Consider the following 22,611-nt stretch of genomic DNA (forward strand, 5'->3'; position numbering starts at 1 on the left):
AGACCATATGCCAGGCCACAAAACAAGACTTAATAAATTTTAAAAAATCAAAATCATATCAAGTATCGAATCAACCCAAAGCAGAATAAAACCAGAAATCATTTCCAAGAGGAACTCTCAAAACCATACAAATATATGGAAATTAAATAGTCTACTCTTGAATGATCTTTGGGTCAAAAATAAAATCAAGATGGAGATTAAAAATGTTTTTGAAATGAGTGAAAATGCTGACACAAGTTATCAAAATTTCCAGGGTATAGCAAAAGCAGTGCTAAGATAAAAGTTTATTGCACTAAATGCCTACATCAAAAGGACAAAAAGATCACAAATTTACAACCTAACATCACACCTCAATGAACTGGAGAAACAAGAACAAGCCAAACCCAAAGCTAGCAGAAGAAAAGAAATAACAAAGGTTAGAGTAGAACTCAAGAAAATTGAAAATAAATTAAAAAAAATACAATGGTCAATGAAACAAAAAGTTGGTTCTTTGAACAGATAAACTAAATTAATAAACCACTAGCTAGATAAAGTAAGAAAAGAAGATTCAAATAAGCTCTATCAGAAATGAAAATGGAAACATCATACTGATAACACAGAAATACAAAGGATGACTGAGACTACTATGAACACTTCTATGCACTCAAAGTACAAAATCTAGAGGAAATGGATAAATCCTTGGAAATACACAACCACACAAGCTTGAATCAGGAAAAAAAAATAGAAATCCTGAACAGAGCACTAACAATTAGTGAGACTGAATCAGTTAAAAAAAAAAAAAAAGCCCAAAATCTCCTAACCAAAAAATCAAAACAAAACAAAACAAACAAACGAAACACCCCGTACCAGATGGATTCATAGCCAAATTCTATGAGACAAAGAACTGATGCCAATCCAACTGAAACTGCCCCAAAAGACTGACAATAAGGGAATCCTCCTTAACTCATTCTACAAAGCCAGTGTCATCCTGATACCAAAGCCACAAAAGGACATAAAAAAAGAAAGCTACAAATCAATATACTCAATGAACATAAATGCAAAAATCTTCAACTAAATTACTAGCAAACCTAATCCACCAGCACATCAAAGAGATCATTCACCAAGATCAAGTCGATTTCATCCCAGGGATGCAAGCATGGTTCAATATACACAAGTCAATAAATGTGATTCACTATATAAACAGAATTAGAAACAAAAACCATATGATCATCTTAATAGATGCAGAAAAAGCATTCAATAAAACACAGTATCTCTTTATGATAAAAAACCTCCAACAAACTAGGTACAGAAGAAACATACCTCAAAATATTAAGAGCCTTTTATGAGAAACCCACAGCCAACATCAAAATGAATGGAGAAAAGTTTAAAGCATTCCCCTTAAGACATTATACTCACTTTCACCACTTCTATTCAACATAGTACTAGAAGTCCTAGCCAGAGCAATCAGGCAAGAGAAAGAAATAAAGGGGATCTACATTGAAAAAAGGAAGTCAAACTATCTCTTGTTTATAACTCAGGAATGGAAAACCAAATACTGCACATTCTCGCTTGTAAGTGGGAGCTAAGCTATGGGTACACAAAGGCATACAGAGTGGTATAATGGACACTGGAGACACAGAAACGGGGACGTTGTGGGGGGTGAGGGAAGAAAAATTATCTATTGGGTATAATGTACACTATTCAAGTGATGAATGCACTAAATGCCCAGACTTGACCATAGTACAATTCATCCATGTAACCAAAAACCACACTTAATCATAAAGCTACTGAAATAATAAATAAAAATACTATAAAAACACAAAATTACAAGTGAATAAAACACTTCTAAATGTTTAAAGGAGCTCATTTATTGGAATGCTGTAAGTTTTTCTACTGCAATTTTGGCTAGGAAATAAAGTGATTTTTAAAAGCAAACGAGAATAAACAGCAAGCACAGTAACAAGGCCCTCACAAACTCAAGACCCAAGTTACACACATGATTTTATGCTGAATTAAAACCATATTAATTATTAGGTATTAAATACTAATTAATACTGAATGACAGAAGTTGAGGAAGAGCTAAAAAGACTACTAAATAATCAAAAGCAGTTTTCTGAGTCAAATATGGAACCCTTCAAATAGTTTTGAAAGCCTGTAAGCTAACCTATAAATATCAAAACACTAGAAGAGTGGAGGCAATCCTGTAACTAGTCATATAAAGAAGTATTCCTTATCAGAGCAATTACCAAAACATCCTTTCATTAAAGGATTTCCTTAGATTCTTATACTCCAACTCAAAGAGTAACTGTATTCCTGTATATGACCAGCATATCCCAAAACTGCTTTCCTTAGTTTCATACCCTTAGAAATAGAGAAGGATCTTCTCTTTCAGCATAGACCTTAAAATCCAATCCTCTTATTTTATATTGAGCAAACTAGACAGACTATATTGAAGCTAGACTATATGACTTGCAATCCTGTAGTCTCACAGCTAAGCAGGAGTTTACCCATTTTACTATGTCTTTCTATAATGGGCCTTTGAGCCTTCTCGGGGCTATTTCGGTTTGTGGATAGCTATCTATATTTGTTTTTTTGTAGGGGAATGAAGACTGGTTATCTCCTACTACACTATCTTGGTGACATCACCTGCTACTGTGCCTTCTCTGGTTTAAATTTGTGTGTACTAACTCCCATGTCAGAAAGAGAAATTTACTATATCAGCACAATTATGAGGGACCTGGCATAGTGCCTAACACATTGTGGTTGGCACTTGAACTGGTATATATCAGTTTCCTAAGTCAATCTAATGAAATCAGCAACCTCTCTTCATCTCACTCCTAGTGGGTCTTAACCTTGACACTACCTCCCTGCTTTGAAGGACAATAAAACTGGGGCAGCAAATATATTTTAAAAATAAATAAATGCTGCTTAGTGAGATCACTTGGACAGATTTCTTGCCTAATTCTGAAAATTATTTACTAATAAATAATATCTTTCCCTTATCATTGAAAATGTGTTTAAAAGAGTGTTTTGTTAAAACAAATGACAAAACTTCATTTGAAAACTTCTGCTGACCTTTTATTCCTGAAAAAATGGTACAAATTAACCTATACCTCTACAAAATAAGTTTGCAAAGCATGTCAAGCATTTGGTACAGCACTTTTTCTGTTTCTTACCAGGTCCCGTTGATCCTCCTGTACCAGATCCATTTTGTGTACCAAGCAAAATATTTTGGCATCTGGAGAGTTCTGCAGAATGGCCTCCAGGCATGATTGGTAATAGTGCATGTCCTTTTCCAGTTCGCGGCTCTCCACATCAAAGACATAAATCAGAACCTCCACATTTCGGAAGATGTTGTCCCGTTGGCTAGTAAAATAATTTTCCATGAAGGTGTCTTGCCTGGTAGAAAAAAAATATATAGTAAGCAAATCCTCAGTTCAATCACTCCTCCTTATGACCTATTTTTGTTGGCTTGATCAATGTGAAAGATAACCTTAAGGCTTCAATCTAAAGGGCAAATCATAACAAATAAGTCTGGCCTTACCTTCTTACCTCTTGAAGCACAACTTGAGCCAACAAAAGAAGTTTGCAAAGCATGTCAACCATTTGGTGCAGCTCCTTTTCTGTTTCCTACCAGGTCCCACTGATTCTCCTGTACCAGATCCATTTCTCTGCCCCTCTTCTTATATTCTAAACACACTGACTTTTTCTCAATTCCTCAAGTGATACATGGTTTATCCACTATGTAGCCTTTACACATGCTGTTCACTCTGTCTCAGATGCTACCCCCTACCTCTTCATCTAGTTAACTCCTGCTTGTCTCTTTAGATTTCAGTTCAATCCATATTTCTTCACAGAAACTGCCCATGGCCTCCTGACAGGTCAATCCACTAAGCATAGGCTCTTATATCATATATTCCTCTTCCTTCTAACACTTACCACAAGTTATTACACTTGTTTGTGAGTTTTTCATTAATACCGTTCACTTCCCTAGATAGCAAGTTCCATGTATGTTACTATTCTTCATTGTTTCCCAGCTTCTAACAGTGTTAAGTACTCAATGAAAATTTGCTGAATGAATAACTCAATAGTCAAATATTCTAAACTACATTAAAATGACTCCAATGGTAACTTTTTTTTTTTTTTTTTTTGAGACGGAGTCTCGCTCTGTCGCCCAGGCTGGAGTGCAGTGGCCGGATCTCAGCGCAATGCAAGCTCCACCTCCCGGGTTTACGCCATTCTCCTGCCTCAGCCTCCCGAGTAACTGGGACTACAGGTGCCCGCCACCTCGCCCGGCTAGTTTTTTGTATTTTTTTGTAGATGTTGCTCTCTGCTCCTTAGGCTAACTGCTGCTGATAACTCTCAATTATCACTTGGCCAGCAGAAAACAGTAGCATCCGGTAGTAGGAGAAAAAAATCAGGAACCTAGGTTCTAGTCCTGCACTTTGCTATTAATTAGCTGTGCGAACTCAGCAGAATCATAATCTCCCCGGGCCTCAGCTGCCTTATCTGTAAAAACGAAGATCACATCTTAGTGCCTAAAAGCAGGGACTTGGGACTAATGTCTTAACACGGATTAGAAAATTAGAACCAATGATAATGAGGAAGGATTTGTATGGAGATAGGTGCTAGGATGTTAAGTGATCCATCTGCTACCAGGAATGGAGTCATTTTCTTATAGAGTATTTAGCTATTGCATTATTCTTTCAACACATATTCACTGAGCACCCACTCTATGGCTGGCTCTATGCTAAGAGCAGGATACACTGAGCTAACAGTATCTATGCATTTTGTGAGGCACTCTGCTATGCAACTTTGTATAAATCATCTTAATCATCAAAACACCCTATGAGCTGGTACCATTGCCTTCACTACTGTACAGATGAAGAAACTGTGGCTCAGAGAGTTTAAATGATTTACCCAAGATAACACAGCTAACAGAGCTGAGGTGCAAACCCCAATCTGACTCCAAAACCTATGCTCCTATCCACTGTGCAGTGGACACTGCTCCTTCAGCACAGAGATGCAATGGCCATAGGGTAGGGAGCAACATCAGCATACATCCATAGTGTGTATACATTTGTGATGGAATATGTGGTGAATACTTTGCTCATAAGAGGAAGAGCTAACTCCTACTCTTCCAAAAAGTAGGTAACTTAGCTAGAGAATGTGTGCTCAGTGTCTGATCTACAGTATTGAGACTGCCTGGAGAGAATTATTGACGTATTATTACTAAGAACAAAGTAGTATGGTGTGACAGCTAAGAGCTCAGCACTGGTGTCAGGATGCCTGAGACAGAAACCTAATTTATTCCTCCACAAAAGGGGATAATCTATCCCAAACTACAGATACCTAGATAGAGCTTGGATTAGTGCTATTTAAACATGTCACATACAGAGGGCATTTTCACAATTCCATAAAAGTCAGAGATGTTTATTGAATCAAGTGTCATTCTGAAGTAATTTCTATCCAATCTATTACAAATGATAGTTACTCTAGGTGTATTCACCATGCTGATATGCTAGATGCCATGATTACTGACATCAACTTCACAAACAAGTAAGCAGATGGTACTTACCCACCACAATCCCACAGGTTCAATACCAGGTTTCCCAGAAATCGAACATGAGAATGTTCTACATCAACTGGAAGACAAATATGACAGATCTAGTAATTATAGCAGGTGAAGTGAAATTCAAAATAAGCAAAGCGCTAACCCATGAAATTAGAAGGACCAAAGTGGAGTGAAATGCTCAAAGCCACAACAAGAAGGTGATTTTCAGCTGAGTAGTGTGGTTTAGTGGCAAGGTGGGCACCTAAACTACCCTGAGCTACAGAACTGGCTCTCATGTAAGTCATTTTACTTTTTAGTAGTTTAATACTTAGAGCAGAAACAATCTCCAATTACAATACTTATGTTAAAATTTCAACATGTAATAGATATACACCACTTAATCAGTCTTCCCTGTCCCACCTGCCCCCACCAACCTCACACACACAAATTTTTAAAAAAGTAACAAAAAACAAACATAACACATAACCAAATGAACTCCTGCTATTGATTTCCTTTCCAGTTAATGACCCTAACTTTTTCCCACTTTTGACTCTTCTATCCACATTCAATACATTGCTAGTCCTTTGTAATCTCTCTCAGTTCCATTCCTTATTTTATAACCCACCAAAAACACTAAGGAAGCCCCTTATCATCTCATGTCTACACTACTACAATAGCTCCATAACTGACCTCCCCACCAAAAAGCCTTACTCACTTTTACTTCATCCTACAGGCTACTGCCAGGCTCATCTTCTTAACACTACTTTGAACATGTCACTCCCCATTCAAAACACTTTCAATGGCTCCTCCATGCCTATGGGGAGGCATTCAGGTCCTTCACAATTTGGCTTCCAGTCTACTTATACATTCCCCAATGATCCACATTAATAAAGCCTTTCACTCCAGCCCAATTTGGTTTATTCACAGTCCTCCCAAACCCCACTACCTCCCCAACCCCCAAAATACTTTACACCAGGGGTCGCAAACTTGCTAACAGGGGCCAGGCCAGTAAACGTATATGAGCAAAGTTGGCCACATATGGAGGGTAAACATCTACCCAATGGGATAGTAGAGTGAGCAGCAGTTACTCAGCTCTGGTTCCTTTGCCATGCAGGAATGGGGGCTCTGGGTTACCAGATCTTTAAGTTTTTCAGCAGTAGTGGGAAATCCATATTTTTATGAAAACTTTTACATGTTGATAACTAATTCCCATTTTTTAGAAAACATCACATGGGCCAAACAAAACACATCTACAGGTCTTATCCAGGATACAGGCTGCCTGTTTGCGACCTCTGAGTTACACTTCCCTCCCCTCTATTCTTCACCTACTCTGTTCATCTGCCTGGAAAGCCCTCCCCATCTTTCTTTCAAAATATATTCATCTTTTAAGAGCCAGCCTAAATCCCACCTCCTCTAAAAGCCCTGCCTGGCTACCCCCACTTACCGTCATCTATCCCTCTGAATTCATTCAAACATTTATTAAGCATCTACTCTCTGCCAGGCACTAAAAATCCCAAGGAGTAATAATGAAAGATTTTCTCCTGAAAATTTATCAAAGTCTAGGAATTACAATCTATACAATTTGTGATAATCAATCACACAGTGATATTTCCCCTATGACTATCTCAAAGCTGTTGCTTAAATTGACTGCTATCTAACTTTTGTGCAATTTTATCTTCTTATAAACTACATTGTAAGCAGCAGAGCATTATTTTAAAAAGCACAGGCTTTGGAGTCGAACAAATCTTCATTCAAATATCATGGCTCTACCTCTCTGTGTGACCTTGGGCAAGTCACTTAAGCTCTGAGTATTACTTTCCTCTTCTATTAAAAAAGAAAGGGGGGGGGGGTGCGGGGCATAGCATTGACCTCACAGGATTACTATGAGGATTCAATGAATTATCATACATAAAGTGCCTGGCACGTAGTAGGTGCTCAAACTACTTCCCTTCTCCCCTTTACTTCCCCCTCCTTGGAAAGGAATCATATCTTACATGTCTTTGTATTTCCAACAGAGTCTACGAGAGAGTAGGTGCTCAAACTGCTATTAATTTGAAGACTATGTATACGGTCTAGTACTAAAAAAAAATGGAAAGAAGTGCTACTGAGAAAGGGAAAGACAATAACAAAAGAAGTGACAGGATTCAGTGACTGTTTAGACATGGGGCACATGGGATAGAAATCAGGTTTCTACTCCCATATCATAGAAATTATTCTCATCAAGTGACCAATGGCCCCATAACCAAATCCAATGGACCTTTTAGTCCTTGTCTTACTTTCTGCAGCATGACACTGTTGACTACTCTCTTCTCAAAAAATTCTCTTCTCTTGGTCTCTGATATCATATCTACAACTTCTCTGGCAGATCCTCCCTTACAATTCCTGTTCTTCTTTCTGTCCCTTAATGTTGGAGTTCTTCAGGACTCCATCCTTGGCCACCTTCCCCAAGGCAAGGTAGTCTATTCGTATTATTTTATTTGCCATTTGGACACTGATGACTCAGAAACAGGTATCTCTAGGACAGATTTCTCTCCTACCTTTCTGACATATATTACAAATCTCCATTTGAATAAACCACAAGTATCCCAAACTCAATGTATCCAAGTATATGTAGCTCATCATCTCCCCTTTCTTCCTACAAATCTATTCCTCTTTCAGTCTTCTCTATCTCAGTGAATTCAACCAGTTGCCTAAGCCAAAATCTCAGTTTCATCCTTCAGTCCACTTTTTTCCTCATCATTCTCCCTAAATCTACCAGAAAGTCTGGCTGACTCTCTCTCTTAAATAGATCCCAAATCCATTTGCTTCTCACCATATCCACTATCATCACCCTAGCCCAAATCAAGCCCCCATCATCTTTCACCTAGTCTACTATCAACCTCTTTCTAACCTTGCCTCCCTCCAATCTATCCTCCATATTATAGAGTGATCTCTCTCCAAAATGCAGATTTTCATTCTTCTTTAAACAGAAAAAAACCATGTATCTCTGCATATGCACAATTGTATACACCCAGAAAAGAAAGGGCCAGAAGGATAACCTCAAAACTACTAATTGTGGTTGTCCCTAGGAAGCAGGCCTGAGAGGGAGAAAAGAGGCTTTTTACACGTCTGTAATGTTTGAATTTTTCACAAGTACTACTTTTGTAATTAAAACTGAAAATTAAAAATATAAAATATAAATCTGCTCATGTTGCTTTTTTTTTTTTTTAACATTTTCCCTAATCCCTGGGACCTGTAAAATATCGCTCTTCTGTTTAAAACTCTCTCTACCCTCAGGTCCTACTACCTAACTTGGCTTACAAGACATTTTATGATCTAACCACCCACTTCCTGCTTCCCTCTTTAGTCTCATGTCTTCCATATATGGCTCTCTGGCTCTCCTAGTCTTCCTACCCTATTATCACAAGAACAACTAAAAAGAACCAAGAACAGAGCTTTGGGGAATGACACACACTTACGGGGCAGAAAGAAGAAAATACTATGATAAAGATTTTTTTTAAGGAGAGATAGGATGGTTAAAGATAATGGAAGAAAACCAGGGTAACAGAGCATTAAATAAAAGCCAAGGGAACAGAGAATTTTGAGAAGGTAGGAAATCTTGGAGCCGTCAACAGTGTTTGAGACTAAAATACTTCATAATCAATCTTATTGACAAGTTTACTGTTCCAACAAATACATTTTAGCAGCCCCCTAATAAATTAATAATATCACCATCATGTACTGTTACTTCAAATTTCAAAACACAGTAGGCTCTAAGTTTAACAAAATAAAACTGGACTATTTTCAGCAATGAGAAACTAGAAAAACACTAAAACATTAAAATCAATGTAATATTTTAAAAGTACTCTTACTACTTTTAAAGAAAATCAGCAACTACATAAAGAGGACTATCAAGTAAAAAGTAATGCACTATATATGTATTTTGAACTTGTCTATAAGTTTAGCAGTAGAACCCAGGTATTTCTTTAGTAATGACAAACTAGCTAATGATGATATCCTAAAACATAGTATTTTAAAGTATACTTTCACTACCTGTAAGGAGATACAGTGATTACTAACAAAGTATTAGTAATAAAGGTCCTGCTTGAGATATTCTTAAGGACAAGAGCTCTGTCCTGTTCTCTGTGCCTCCTACATAGAAAGTTCCAGAAAAGTACTTGCTAAATAAATGATTTGCCTTAATGTATAGGGTTCATATAATTCGCAAAATTCTGTTCACAATAAGGCTGCTAGTTTATATCAAAACTATTTCAAGCAGTTTGAATAGCTCTGAAATGTTGGTTGCAAGACTGTTCTCTGGATTCAGGGTAATAAGTCAATTCTGATCAGCTATATAAAAACAGCAACAGCAACTGGACTAGAAAAAGGTGCTTCAACAAAGTGTGCAGAATTTAAAACAGAAATAAAAATACATCTGCCAGGAATTGTTAGGAGAGGGTAAGCTAGATAGAATGTGGCATAAGGAATAAGGGAAGAGCATAGATTGACATTCCAGCTCTGATACTTCCTAGCTTAGTGATATTAACTTCTAAGTTGTACCTCCTTCTTTATTCCCTATAAAAATGAAGTTAACATGAGAACTAAAGTAAATAAAACAGCACACAAAAGCCTGACAAATAACAGTTGTTCAGTAACCATTAGCTTCCTCTAATCTACTGAAACCATAAGGGTAATTAGGCCCAGATATTTAACTTGAAAGGAAAAAAAAAAAGTTTTAATCTATCAAATCAAGACAGAGAGAAGTTTGGACAGGTAGACTTTCCAGAGGCCAGAGATACAGATGTCAATTACAGAGGCATGACAGGCCATGGGACATTATCCTGACCAAAACTTTTGACCAATGACTTAGATGAAAACTAGATGAGGCCGGGCGCGGTGGCTCAAGCCTGTAATCCCAGCACTTTGGGAGGCCGAGACGGGCGGATCACGAGGTCAGGAGATCGAGACCATCCTGGCTAATATGGTGAAACCCCGTCTCTACTAAAAATACAAAAACTAGCCGGGCGAGGTGGCGGGCGCCTGTAGTCCCAGCTACTTGGGAGGCTGAGGCAGGAGAATGGCGGAAACCCAGGAGGCGGAGCTTGCAGTGAGCTGAGATCCGGCCACTGCACTCCAGTCCGGGCGACAGAGCGAGACTCCGCCTCAAAAAAAAAAAAAAAAAAAAAAAAAAAAAAAAAAGAAAACTAGATGAGATATTCATCAAATGTACAAACTCCATGGAGTTAGGAAAGATAGCTAATATATCAGATAAGAGAATAAGTATCTAAAATGAAAATAGGATCCAATCCCTTTTTTTATGGATGAGAAAAAAGGGATTGGACTTGTTCTGAATTTCACAGTTAACAAACAAAGGGTACAGGAACATATCATGGGCTAAAACAAACAAAACTAAATAATTTAATAGAAGTAAGCATTTATTCTTTGGTTTAAAATATTAATTGCCCAAAAGCCAGAAGGGCATGTGTTTTAACAATAACATATTTGAAAGGGAATTTGAATATATTTGAAAGGGTTTTTTGGTAAGACTCTTCATAACGAAAGTTACTCCAAAAAAGGAGGATACATGTTAGACCGTGCTAACAGCAATGTAATGTCCAGAATAAGAGATGTGATAGGCCCACTCTGCCCTGATCAGACTCCACCTGCATCCAAGTCTCAGTACCATAAGAAAAATGTAGACAAGTTTGAACAAGTCCTTAAAAATGTTTCAAAATATGTCAAATGAGAAATAGATGGAAGAGCTGGACATTTTTAACTTAAGAAAGACATGATTTGTGAGGCAAGATGGCCGGGCATGGTGGCTCACACCTGTAGTCCCAGCACTTTGGGAGGCCGAGGCGGGAGGATCACCTGAGGTCAGGAGTTCGAGACTAGCTTGGCCAACATGGTGAAACCCCATCTCTACTAAAAATAAAAAAAATTAGCTGGATGTGGTGGTACACAGCTGTAGTCCCAGCTACTTGGGAGGCTGATTCAGGAGAATCCCTTGAGAATCCCTGATTCAGGAGAATCCAAGAGGAGGAGGTTGCAGTGAGCTGAGATCATGCCACTGCACTCCAGCCTGGATGATAGAGCAAGACTCTGTCTCCAAAGAGAAAAAAAAAAAAAAGAAAAAAGATTTGTGAGGCAAGAGATAGCTAGGACAAACTGAGACAATGACTAGCCTCAAATTTTTGTAGAGGCTTAAGAGAACAGAAAGAGAACAAGCTAACAGAAAAAAAAAGAAAAAAAAAAGAAAGAGGCCAGGCATGGTGGCTCACACCTGTAATCCTAGCACTTCGAGAAGCAGAGGCACGCAGATCACTTGAGGTCAGGAGTTAGAGATCAGCCTGGCCAACACAGTGAAACCTTGTTTCTGGTAAAAATATAAAATTAGCTGGGCGTAGTTGTGGGTGCCTGTAATTCCAGCTACTCGTGAGGCTGAGGCACAAGAATCACTTGAACCCAGGAGGTAAGACTGCACCACTGCACTCCAGACTGGGCAAGAGAGTGCAAGACTCCATCTTAAACAACAACAACAAAAAATACATTCAAGAAACAGCTTTCTAGTCATCAAAGCTGCCCCAATTATGAGAGTCTACACTTACACTCCAAGCACCATAAGAACAGAAATGAGGTTTCCTTCTCCTTTATTTCCTAGGGTCTGAAACATACTGTGTTTTTAAAATGCTGTTGTTTTTGAAACTTCAGGAACTGTATATAGTGGGTGGCCTGTCCCTAAAAATCAAGGACCAAGCAGAATCCAGAAATGCTTGAATGCTGCAGAAGGAAATGGCAGTACAACCCAGAGACAGAAGGGCTCTCCCAGGATCCTACATTCACTGTCCATGGCAGCCCAATTAGTACATACTAACACTCAAACTATAAAAGGCAACAACATATTCCCTAAATCAGAACCAAAACTCTAATGAGATCATCTATGTGTATCCAGGAAAAGAAGTAGCAGAGTACAGATCAAGTTAACCTCTTTCCTTCCCACCACCATAATTTACCTTTTAACGAAGACAAGGTGTAACTACTGCTTTTAAAAAATCTTAGGATATTTTACTCTTATGCTTGTTAATACCTATGAATTTCCCTTTGTATAAGAGTTAAAAACACTCTCCCCACAAGACGAACAAACAATGCTTGTTTAAGAAATAGCAGGATAAACCAAAAGCTGGATAAGGGCAATTCACTTCATGAACAACCTAGAAAGAAAAGAACCTCCCTGAAGAGAGCAAGCAGCAGTAACTGGAATTAGGCCATACCTCTTTGAGAACCAATGCAAAAAGGGTAAACATGCTCTATAACAAATCCCCCAACCTTTCTGCATCCTCAAGCTACTGCAAACAAGTGTGTTATGCAGATTATTAAGAGTTAAGATCACCTGACTTTACGATAAGATAAAACATCTTACTTGTTGCGCCAAGGCGACGTGTGTCTCTGGCAATATAATTTGCAAAGATAATAGACCTCATGCTGGTCTTACCAGATCCACTTTTACCCATCAACAGCACCTAAGGACAAAGTAGGGAAAAGCAAAGGAAAAAAGTTAGCAATCTAGAGCAAATCAAGTCTAAAGGGATCTATTTCTCCCCTAGATTTGATATTTTCCTGAACTGACAGTACCAACAACCTGGTGTGGATACTCACAACTAACTAAACTCTTCCCAACCAAGGGTGAATGCAGAGATACTTAGAATTCCAGAAGCCAGACACTTACCTGTCACAGGACACACATCCTTTAGGTGACAGAATTACACTGAATCTATGCTATTAAGATGCACTGTTAATATGTTCAGTAACACGTTAGAAAAATACCACGTTTAGAAGAAACTAAACCCTGTTCTATCATAACCCAATGTTTTGTTAACTGAATTACCTAGCAGAGAATTGCAATATAACTGAAAGTTCTTCCTCCTTCTGCTCAAGGTCAATCTTTCCACCTCTGCCTTTGATCTCATCCCTTCCACTTACTGCTATGCTCTTGTTCCATTTATTACTATCCCTCCTTTTTCTTTTCAAAAGCTTCCCATGGCCTGCAGGATGAAATCCTTAGACTACATATAAGACCCTCCTTGATCTAGTCTATCTACTTCTCATCCCTCATCTCCTGTCCCTCTTAGCCTGAAAGTTTTAGCTTACAGCCACACTTAATTGAACTGCTGGTAGTCCCTCTGATTGCTCCCAACCCTCTGGAAGGTCCTGCATCTGTGCCATTGTTTCACGCAGTACTCTCTGCCAGTAAACTATCCATTCTCTTTCTCCTTCAGCTAAATTGCAGTTACCCTTCAAGACTTGGTTCAGTGATCATTTTTGCAAGAAAATATTCTGAGTCCAATGCTCTAGGCTGACTTAAGTGTCTTACCTCTGTCCTCCCATGGCACTGTTATTTTATTGCAAAGACTATAATGCACTGCAGTTACTTATTTTGGGGGGGGTCTGTCCCTCTCTCTCAGAAGACTCTGAGCTCTGGAAGGGGAGAGAGAGTCCCCTCATATCTCCAGTGCCTAACATATAACAGATGCTCCAAGTATGTACATCAAAAGAACAAGCAAGTTATCAAAACAAATATATAAAGCAAGAGAGTATCTGACAGTGAGAATTGTCCAAGGGCAAGGGTAGCCTCATGAAGGTAAGCAGCCTTCCTGTCAATGTCAGCATCTCACACAAAGAGCACTTGTCAAAGATGTTGTATACTCTTGTACTAAAAGGGAATTTAGTAAAGTGACTTTTGAGAGTCCTTTCAAATCTAGAATTTATGAAGTATAGTTCCAATTACCTTGCTTTCCTTTTCTTTCTTTCTTTTTATTTTTTTGAGACCAAGCCTCGCTCTATCATCCAGGCTGGAGTGCAGTGGCATGATCTCGGCTCACTGCAACCTCTGCCTCCCAGGTTCAAGTGATTCTCGTGCCTCAGCCACCCCACCTCAGCCACCATCCCATGCCTGGGATTCCAGTCATGCACCATCATGTCCAGCTAATTTTTTTGTATATTTAGTACAGACAGGGTTTTGCCATGTTGGCCAGGCTGATCTTGAACTCCTGGCCTCAAGTGATGCGCCCGCCTCAGTCTCCCACAATGCAGGGATTACAGGCATGAACCACCGTGCTCAGCCTTACCTTGCTTTTCAAATGAAGGGAATCTATATTCTACCTTCAATCCCAAGATATTTTATTAAAATTTTAAATTACAAATATATGGAGTATTGATGAAAATATACTACACTCAGGCTTGATTTAATCTAACAATTTTAGCTACATAACTTTATCTCACTAAGGAAATGTCACTGCTGAGCCAGTCTAAAGTTGCCACAAAAAGTTTGCTTTTGTTCTTTAAAATTTTAATTGAAAAACAATAACTTTATATTTAGGAGGTACAATGCGATGTTTTGATACATGTATACAATGCAGAATGATTAAATCAAGCTAATTTTTGTTCTTAATCATATAGAAATTTCTGGTATTTTTAGGCATTCTTGATGAAAGCAACTTCAGACAGGCTCATCAAGAACATTCCCTTAGCAAACTGTAGTTACAGAACTGAATTATTAGATGAAGCTAAGGCAAAATATGGTACATTTCCTTCAGTTATTAATTTATACAATGTACCTCTTTTAATTGCCTATGAAAGACTTGCCAAGGCTAATCATGTTAGGTACTGATCTAAGTGTTCTACAGGCATTTACTAACTTAAACGTCACAACAATCCTATGATACAGTTAATAGTATTACTACCATTTTACAAATTAGGAAACTGAAGCCCCAAAAGGTTAAGAAATTAGCTTGAGCTGCACTCTTAGCAATTCTGCCTAAACCCCAACGTAGGGCACAGTACTATGACAGCACAAAGGAAGGTGTGTCCAATTCCATCTGAAGAACTCACATAAGACCTTATAGTGGTAACATTTGAGTTAGATTAAAAATAAATGTGCAGACAGAGGCCTGTATGGTGTGTGGTATATGGCTTACACAAAGTGCAAATTAATTTGTAAATCTGGAGAACAATAAATTCTGTATGGCTGCGATAGGGTGCATACGTGTGGCAGAGGGTTTGGTCAGGAACAGATTTTTAAAGGACCATGAAATCATTTAGATTTTATTCCACGGGCTTAAAGAAGTTACTAAAGATTCTTAAGTATGTAGATGACTCAGTCAGATTTTCATATTAGAAAAATTAAACCAGATAGCATACAAGGGGAAGAGAGTCAGAGAGACCACATAGAAGTCTCCTGCAATAGTCCAGAAAAGATGGTGTATATATATCACAAACTTCCTGAATATCAACTTCTTACCTTTACCTTCATGGTTTTGACGTATCTAACACATCTTACCTTTTTCTTCATGGCTGTATTTGGTAGCACCCACCTGCAGATATAAACCAAAAAACAGTTTCTATGATCCAATTCCCTTATAAATTGAAATTAATGAAATATAAATAAACATGGAGGTACAAAAGAGCATGTTTAGTACAACAGCTGAGTACAGCTGTGTGGGACCTGAGATGAATAGAGGCCCCATTTTCCTAAATTATAAAACTGTGTGTATGCTCCCTATCTCCTAAGTAGAAGTTCAAGAGAGAACTTCTAGGAAGATGTATTTAGGAATACAAATGAGTCATTAAAATTCAAGATTCAATTTTTCATCATCTTAAATGAATCAAAACAATGCAGCTGCTTTAATCAAACAATATCTTCTATTTCTAAAAAATAGAGTATATTGATATCCTGTATTTGAGGACTGAATATTGAATATCCTCTATTTATAAAAAGCATTCAGCCTCCTAATTTTAAAATCTGGAAGTATCTTTTTAATCCTTCAGCTGTCCTTCCAAGCCCTATTTCACTCATCACAGGCACAAAGTAGATACAAGTTTCAAATTCAGGTACAAATTAGCACAGAAAGCACCATCAAGCCACTGGTCTCTGACCTGGAAATGCAAATCTTCTTCCTAGTCTTTCCATCCCCAACCTGGTGACAGCAAATCTCCTTTACTGATAATTCAAAGCAACTCAGAACTGCTTTAATTAGAACACTCCCCCAGCACCACCACCAGGAGTATCAGCCCCTTCCCAAGGGTTGTTTCTGCCCAGTTAGCACCAATTCGCTTTCCAGTTTATCCTATCGTCCAAAGCATAATACCAATCAACATTACTGGTAAATCAAAGCAATTGATCACGGAGGGGTGGGGAGAAGTGTTCTAATTCACAATACTCCCTTCGATTTGAACACCCCCACTTCCAGGTTTGACATAATACCCTTCACCCACCCAAGCGATCCTTCCGGTTCCCCTAGTGGTGGATCCATTCTCGGCCCCAGATTTTCTTTCTCCATCGTTTTCTCAGAGTCAGATTCTTCCATTGAGCAACAAGTCCTTTCCAGTCCCTTCTAAATCTTCAGTAGTCTTTAGGGTTTTTTGTTGTTTGTTTTCTTTTTCGCCCCTCAACCGCGTATTCTCATTGCCTATGGCCCTCAGGCTTGCTCTATTCTTGCCTCCGCCTTTGTCCACTGGGGGGCCGCTTTCCCCACAGTTACCTTTATCTCCCCAAACCTGGCCTCAAGGCACAGCCGAGCTGGCTAGCTCTAAGGCCAAGTGATTCCGTGGTACAAAGTAAGAGTTGGAGAATGACAGGAAAAGAGAGGTGGGTTGGGGTTCGTCCCGAGTTTGGGCCTCAGGCCCCAAGGTCTAGCAACCCAAAGGTAACTTCACCCGCAAAGAGGTGAGGACCGCGAAGGCGGAGGAGGCAGAAAGAGCTGACCGGTGCAGTAGGCACTAAGCGGTGAACGCTTCAGCTGGTTCGTTGCTTCCGAGCCCGGCCGCTCGGAGAGTCCGCCAGCGGAGGCGGTAGTTACGACCTAACCGCCCGCCCTTCAGGAACCCAGGTATCTCACCGCAGCAACCCCACTGCAGGCCAGGATCACGTGGGCATCTGCCCTAAACCGGAGGTCTGTCACGTGACTGCCGCTACCAAAGGGATGGGTGGGCTGGGAAGAATACCATAGAGACAGCTCCTGGAAAGCCAGAGTGCCGTCTGTCATCGTCACGTGGCCTTGGCTCAGGCTCCGCGCCTCCGGCGGGATAGGGCGCTGGGAGCCTTCAGCCTGTTTAATGTGGGTGAGCCTGGCACCACTCATCCGCTATGGAGAATTAAAGGAGCCGGTAGCAATTTCAGTGCCTCTGAGCTTCTCTTTTACTGCTGGTTACCGGTAATGGTTTTTGACGGGGAAGACTGAGCATTGTCTTTGCCTTCCTGCTTTTTATTGTTAATTCTTGCAATCAAGTTTACAATTAAATGATTAATACATCCAAAGCGCTAAGAACTCTGTCTTCCACATAGCAAGTGCTGTATAAATTATCGTTATTGCTAAAACCAGGGATTCGTCAGGAATTTTAACACACGCATTCATCTTCCCACTTGTTTAAAACAGGAAGTACAGGAAATACCATAGTAAGAAGTCAATAAATAAAGTCTAGGGCTGGGGGTGGTGGGTCATGCCTTTAATCCCAGCACTTTGAGAGGCTGAGGAGGGAGGATCACTTGAGGCCAGGAGGTCAAGACCAACCTGGCCAACATAGCGAGACCCCATCTATAAATAAGTAAAGTCTAGAATTGATAACAGAAAGACTACCAGTAGGGGTATGCACACCAGGAAAAATGCCCAAAGGGGTTCAAAGATGTTGCTTTTGGAGAGTGGGGTAGGGGACAGGATGTGATATGTCAGGGGACTATTATTTTTTATCTGAAGCCCTTCTGTGCTATATATATTTCTATAATGTATAAATGATATATAATAAGATAATATGACAATTATATTTAATATAATCAATTAATACTTAAATGTTAAAGATGCTATTTTAATACATGTGTAGTTTGTAATTATATTATTTATAATTAATATATATGATATACTACATGTATTATTTATACATAACTGTGTACATATATTACTTTGAGAAGAAAAAATGGGAAGGAAGGAAGAGAAGGGTGCAAAAACTGTAACTGAGGAAATTATGACAGCGAAAGAGATCAGACCTAACTGACTCTATCTTACAGCTAACCTTTAAGGTGTCCTTGTTCATTCCTGTGTATAGGCCGAACTAACCTTGGGAAGGATTTAGTTTATAGTTTAACTCTGATACAAAATTGATAACAGCCCTTCCCTCTCCTCCCACCCCCCAAAAAAAAAAAAAAAAAAAAAAAACTTCTTACCTGGGAACCAGTCAGCCTTTGCAGGACTAACAAATTAGCTACAAGATTAGAAATTACAGTTTAGGGGCCATGCAGCTTCCAGTTGCAAGGGTCTGAACCTCCCCAGATTGCTCCCGGGAATAACATCACTGTTGTAAAACCTAAGATCACTGTTTGATATATTTTGCAGACCCTGCATTCCGATGCACCAGCTTGTGATACAGGAGCGGGGTAGGGAAGTGCTGGGCAGAGAAAGGCGGGTCCCTGGCTAGGGCTCCACCCTCGGGTCTGTGCCCACGGACCTAGGTGAGGATAGGCACTCCTGCCTTCCCACCCAAATGTTATATTCACCCCTAGATGTTGCCATGGGGTCAGAGCCCCACAGCCTGCCTGTCTGCATACTCCCCCTAGAGGATCTGAAGAAGCGAGCCATTCCCCCTGTGGCATGCTCTGCAAGGGGGATAGGGGAACTTTCCCCACTTCACTTACAGCACTCAGACCAGTAATCTAGCCCAGACAGTTCTGTGAACCCACCCACGAACAGAAGATAGCAAGAAAAACTCACTTAGAGCCCCCTATGATTCCATATCCAACTCAACCAGTCAACACTCCGTACTTCCCAAGCCCCTACCCACCAAATTATTCTTAAAAATTTCAATGCCCCGAGACTAATTTGAATAATAAAACTGCAGTCTCACGCACAGCTGGCTCTGCATGAATTACTCTTTCTCCATTGCAATTCCCCTGTCTTGATAATCAGCTCTGTCTAAGCGGCAGGCAAGGTGAACCCGTTGGGCAGTTACACTGTCTGCTCCCACACTTTCCACTTGGGGTCCTGTGTGATTCGTTTTCTCCACAACTGCCTTGCCTCAAGAAAAATGTTATTCTACACGGATTAGTGATCCTTCGCTCTATCACTAGCTAATCTTTTGTCTCCTTCCAACCAACTACCCCCAAACAAGCTTCCATCTGGCTTTCCTTGTCTGATGAAAGATCCTGAGTCCAAAATCAGGAAGTCACTTTAGATTCACTGTCCTCCATATGTGTCAATGAGACCAAGTCATGATCAGTCGGTTTTCTACTGTCTGCCTGCTCTTATTCTTACTGTTGCTCTTTTTGTTCCAACTATCATAATCTCTGGCCTAGACATCCACAATAGCCTGCTAAGTGATTTTCCCACAGTGGCAGTTCGGAAGGGATTGGGAGTGAGTGAGTTGATCTTCATTAATCATCTCATCCCCCCAAAAATTTGATGTAATTAATATGTGCTTGCTTTCTAAAGGCAGCTTTTAAATATGTCTTCCAACACCTACTGCCCCCAGGCTTCACCAGCCAAATTGGCCCCTTAAACCACTCTTTTATAAAAATTTACTGTCTCGGCTGGGCACGGTGGCTCACGCCTGTATTCCCAGCACTTTGGGAAGCCAATGTGGGGTGATCACCTGAGGTCAGGAGTTCGATACCAGCCTGGCCAACATAGTGAAACCTCATCTGTACTTAAAATACAAAAATTAGCCAGGTGTGGTGGCGTGCACCTATAATCCCAGCTACTCAGGAGGCTGAAGCAGGAGAATCACTTGAACTCAGGAGGCAGAGGTTGCAGTGAGCCAAGATTGTGCCACTGCACTCCAACCTGGGCAACAAAGCAAGTTAAAAAAAATATTTACTGTCTCCCTATTGCTGCCAGTATACTTTTCCCCCTCCTTCAAACCATCCATCCTCCCTAAAAGCTGCTCAAGTGATCCTTTATTTTAATTAATTAATTAATTAGTTTTTGTTGAGACTGAGGTCTCACTTTGTTGCCAGACTCAAACTCCTGGTCTCAAGGGATCTGCCCGCCTTGGCCTCCCAAGGTGCTGGGATTGCAGGTGCGATAAAATTTCTTATTGTCGTCGTTGTAGTAGTAGTAGTAGTTGTTGTTGTTGTTGTCGTTGTTGTTTTTGAGACAGGGTTTTGCTCTATGACCCAAGCTGGAGTACAGTGGCACAATCATGGCTCACTGCAACCTCAACTTAAGTACTCTTTTAAACCACAAATCAGAGGAGACTACTTCTGTACTTTAAAATCCTCCCATAACTTAAGGAAAAAGTGTGTCAACACAAGGACCTTCAAGATCTGGCTATATCAACTCATCAGCTATATTTCTCTACCCACATTCACTACCTCACAAGCTTCATAAGGAACTGCTGGTAGTTGCCTCAAAGTGCCAAGAGGCAAGAAGTAAGAAGAGGAAGGAACAGATAAAGAAGGGGAGGGGAGGGATGAAGAAGAAAAGGGGGAGAAGTGGGGAGATGGGAAAGAGGGAAGGAATTGAGGGGTAACGAGAAGAGGAAAAAGGAGGAATAGGGGTAGGAGGAGGGGAATGGAAGAAAGGTCGTGGAAAAAGATTGAGGAACTAAATCAAATAAGTATAGATTCCAAATAATGGTGAATAGGGCCAATGTGCAATGCATTCCTATTGTAAATCAAAAACAAAATACCATGCCTATGTCCTGAATGTAACTACCTAGGTTTTCTTCTAGGGTTTTTATGGTATTAGGTCTAACATTTAAGTCTCTAATCCATCTTGAATTAATTTTCGTATAAGGAGTAAGGAAAGGATCCAGTTTCAGCTTTCTACTTACGGCTAGCCAATTTTCCCAGCACCATTTATTCAATAGGGAATCCTTTCCCCATTTCTTGTTTCTCTCAGGTTTGTCAAAGATCAGATGGCTGTAGGTGTGTGGTATTATTTCTGAGGACTCTGTTCTGTTCCATTGGTCTATATCTCTGTTTTGGTACCAGTACCATGCTGTTTTGGTTACTGTAGCCTTGTAGTATAGTTTGAAGTCAGGTAGCGTGATGCCTCCAGCTATGTTCTTTTGACTTAGGATTGTCTTGGCAATGCCGGCTCTTTTTTGGTTCCATATGAACTTTAAAGCAGTTTTTTCCAATTCTGTGAAGAAACTCATTGGTAGCTTGATGGGGATGGCATTGAATCTATAAATCACCTTGGGCAGTATGGCCATTTTCACGATATTGATTCTTCCTATCCATGAGCATGGTATGTTCTTCCATTTGTTAGTGTCCTCTTGTATTTCACTGAGCAGTGGTTTGTAGTTCTCCTTGAAGAGGTCCTTTACATCCCTTGTAAGTTGGATTCCTAGGTATTTTATTCTCTTTGAAGCAATTGTGAATGGAAGTTCATTCCTGATTTGGCTCTCTGTTTGTCTGTTACTGGTGTATAAGAATGCTTGTGATTTTTGCACATTGATTTTGGGCAAGGACTTCATGTCTAAAACACCAAAAGCAATGGCAGCAAAAGCCAAAATTGACAAATGGGATATGATTAAACTAAAGAGCTTCTGCACAGCAAAACAAACTACCATCAGAGTGAACAGGCAACCTACAGAATGGGAGAAAATTTTTGCAATCTACTCATCTGACAAAGGGCTAATATCCAGAACCTACAAAGAACTCAAACAAATTTACAAGATAAAAACAAACAACCCCAACAAAAAGTGGGAAAAGGATATGACATTTCTCCAAAGAAGACATTCATACAGCCAACAGACACATGAAAAAATGCTCATCATCAATGGCCATCAGAGAAATGCAAATCAAAACCACAATGAGATACCATCTCACACCAGTTAGAATGGCAATCATTAAGAAGTCAGGAAACAACAGGTGTTGGAGAGGATGTGGAGAAATAGGAACACTTTTACACTGTTGGTGGGATTGTAAAGTAGTTCAACCATTATGGAAAACAGTATGGCGATTCCTCAAGGATCTAGAACTAGATGTACCATATGACCCAGCCATCCCACTACTGGGTATATACCCAAAGGATTATAAATCATGCTGCTATAAAGACACATGCACACGTATGTTTATTGTGGCACTATTCACAATAGCAAAGAGTTGG

The 22,611-nt window shown here is 39.7% G+C and overlaps 1 protein-coding gene across 1 annotated transcript in view; it reads right to left on the reverse strand.

Moving 5' to 3' along the window:
* The window catches only part of RRAGB (Ras related GTP binding B), a 39,930-nt gene extending 22,385 nt beyond the window's left edge, over positions 1-17,545 (reverse strand). The window contains 6 exon segments of the mRNA XM_033201251.1: positions 3,156-3,378; positions 5,558-5,624; positions 7,528-7,611; positions 12,933-13,032; positions 15,849-15,882; positions 16,784-17,545. Coding sequence (XP_033057142.1) covers positions 3,156-3,378; positions 5,558-5,624; positions 7,528-7,611; positions 12,933-13,032; positions 15,849-15,882; positions 16,784-16,875 — 600 coding nt within the window. The 5' untranslated portion in view covers positions 16,876-17,545.
* Between the last annotated feature and the right edge of the window lie 5,066 nt (positions 17,546-22,611).

This window comes from Trachypithecus francoisi, unplaced genomic scaffold, assembly GCF_009764315.1.
Source record: "Trachypithecus francoisi isolate TF-2019V2 unplaced genomic scaffold, Tfra_2.0 Lachesis_group6, whole genome shotgun sequence".
Taxonomy (NCBI): Eukaryota; Metazoa; Chordata; class Mammalia; order Primates; family Cercopithecidae; genus Trachypithecus; species Trachypithecus francoisi.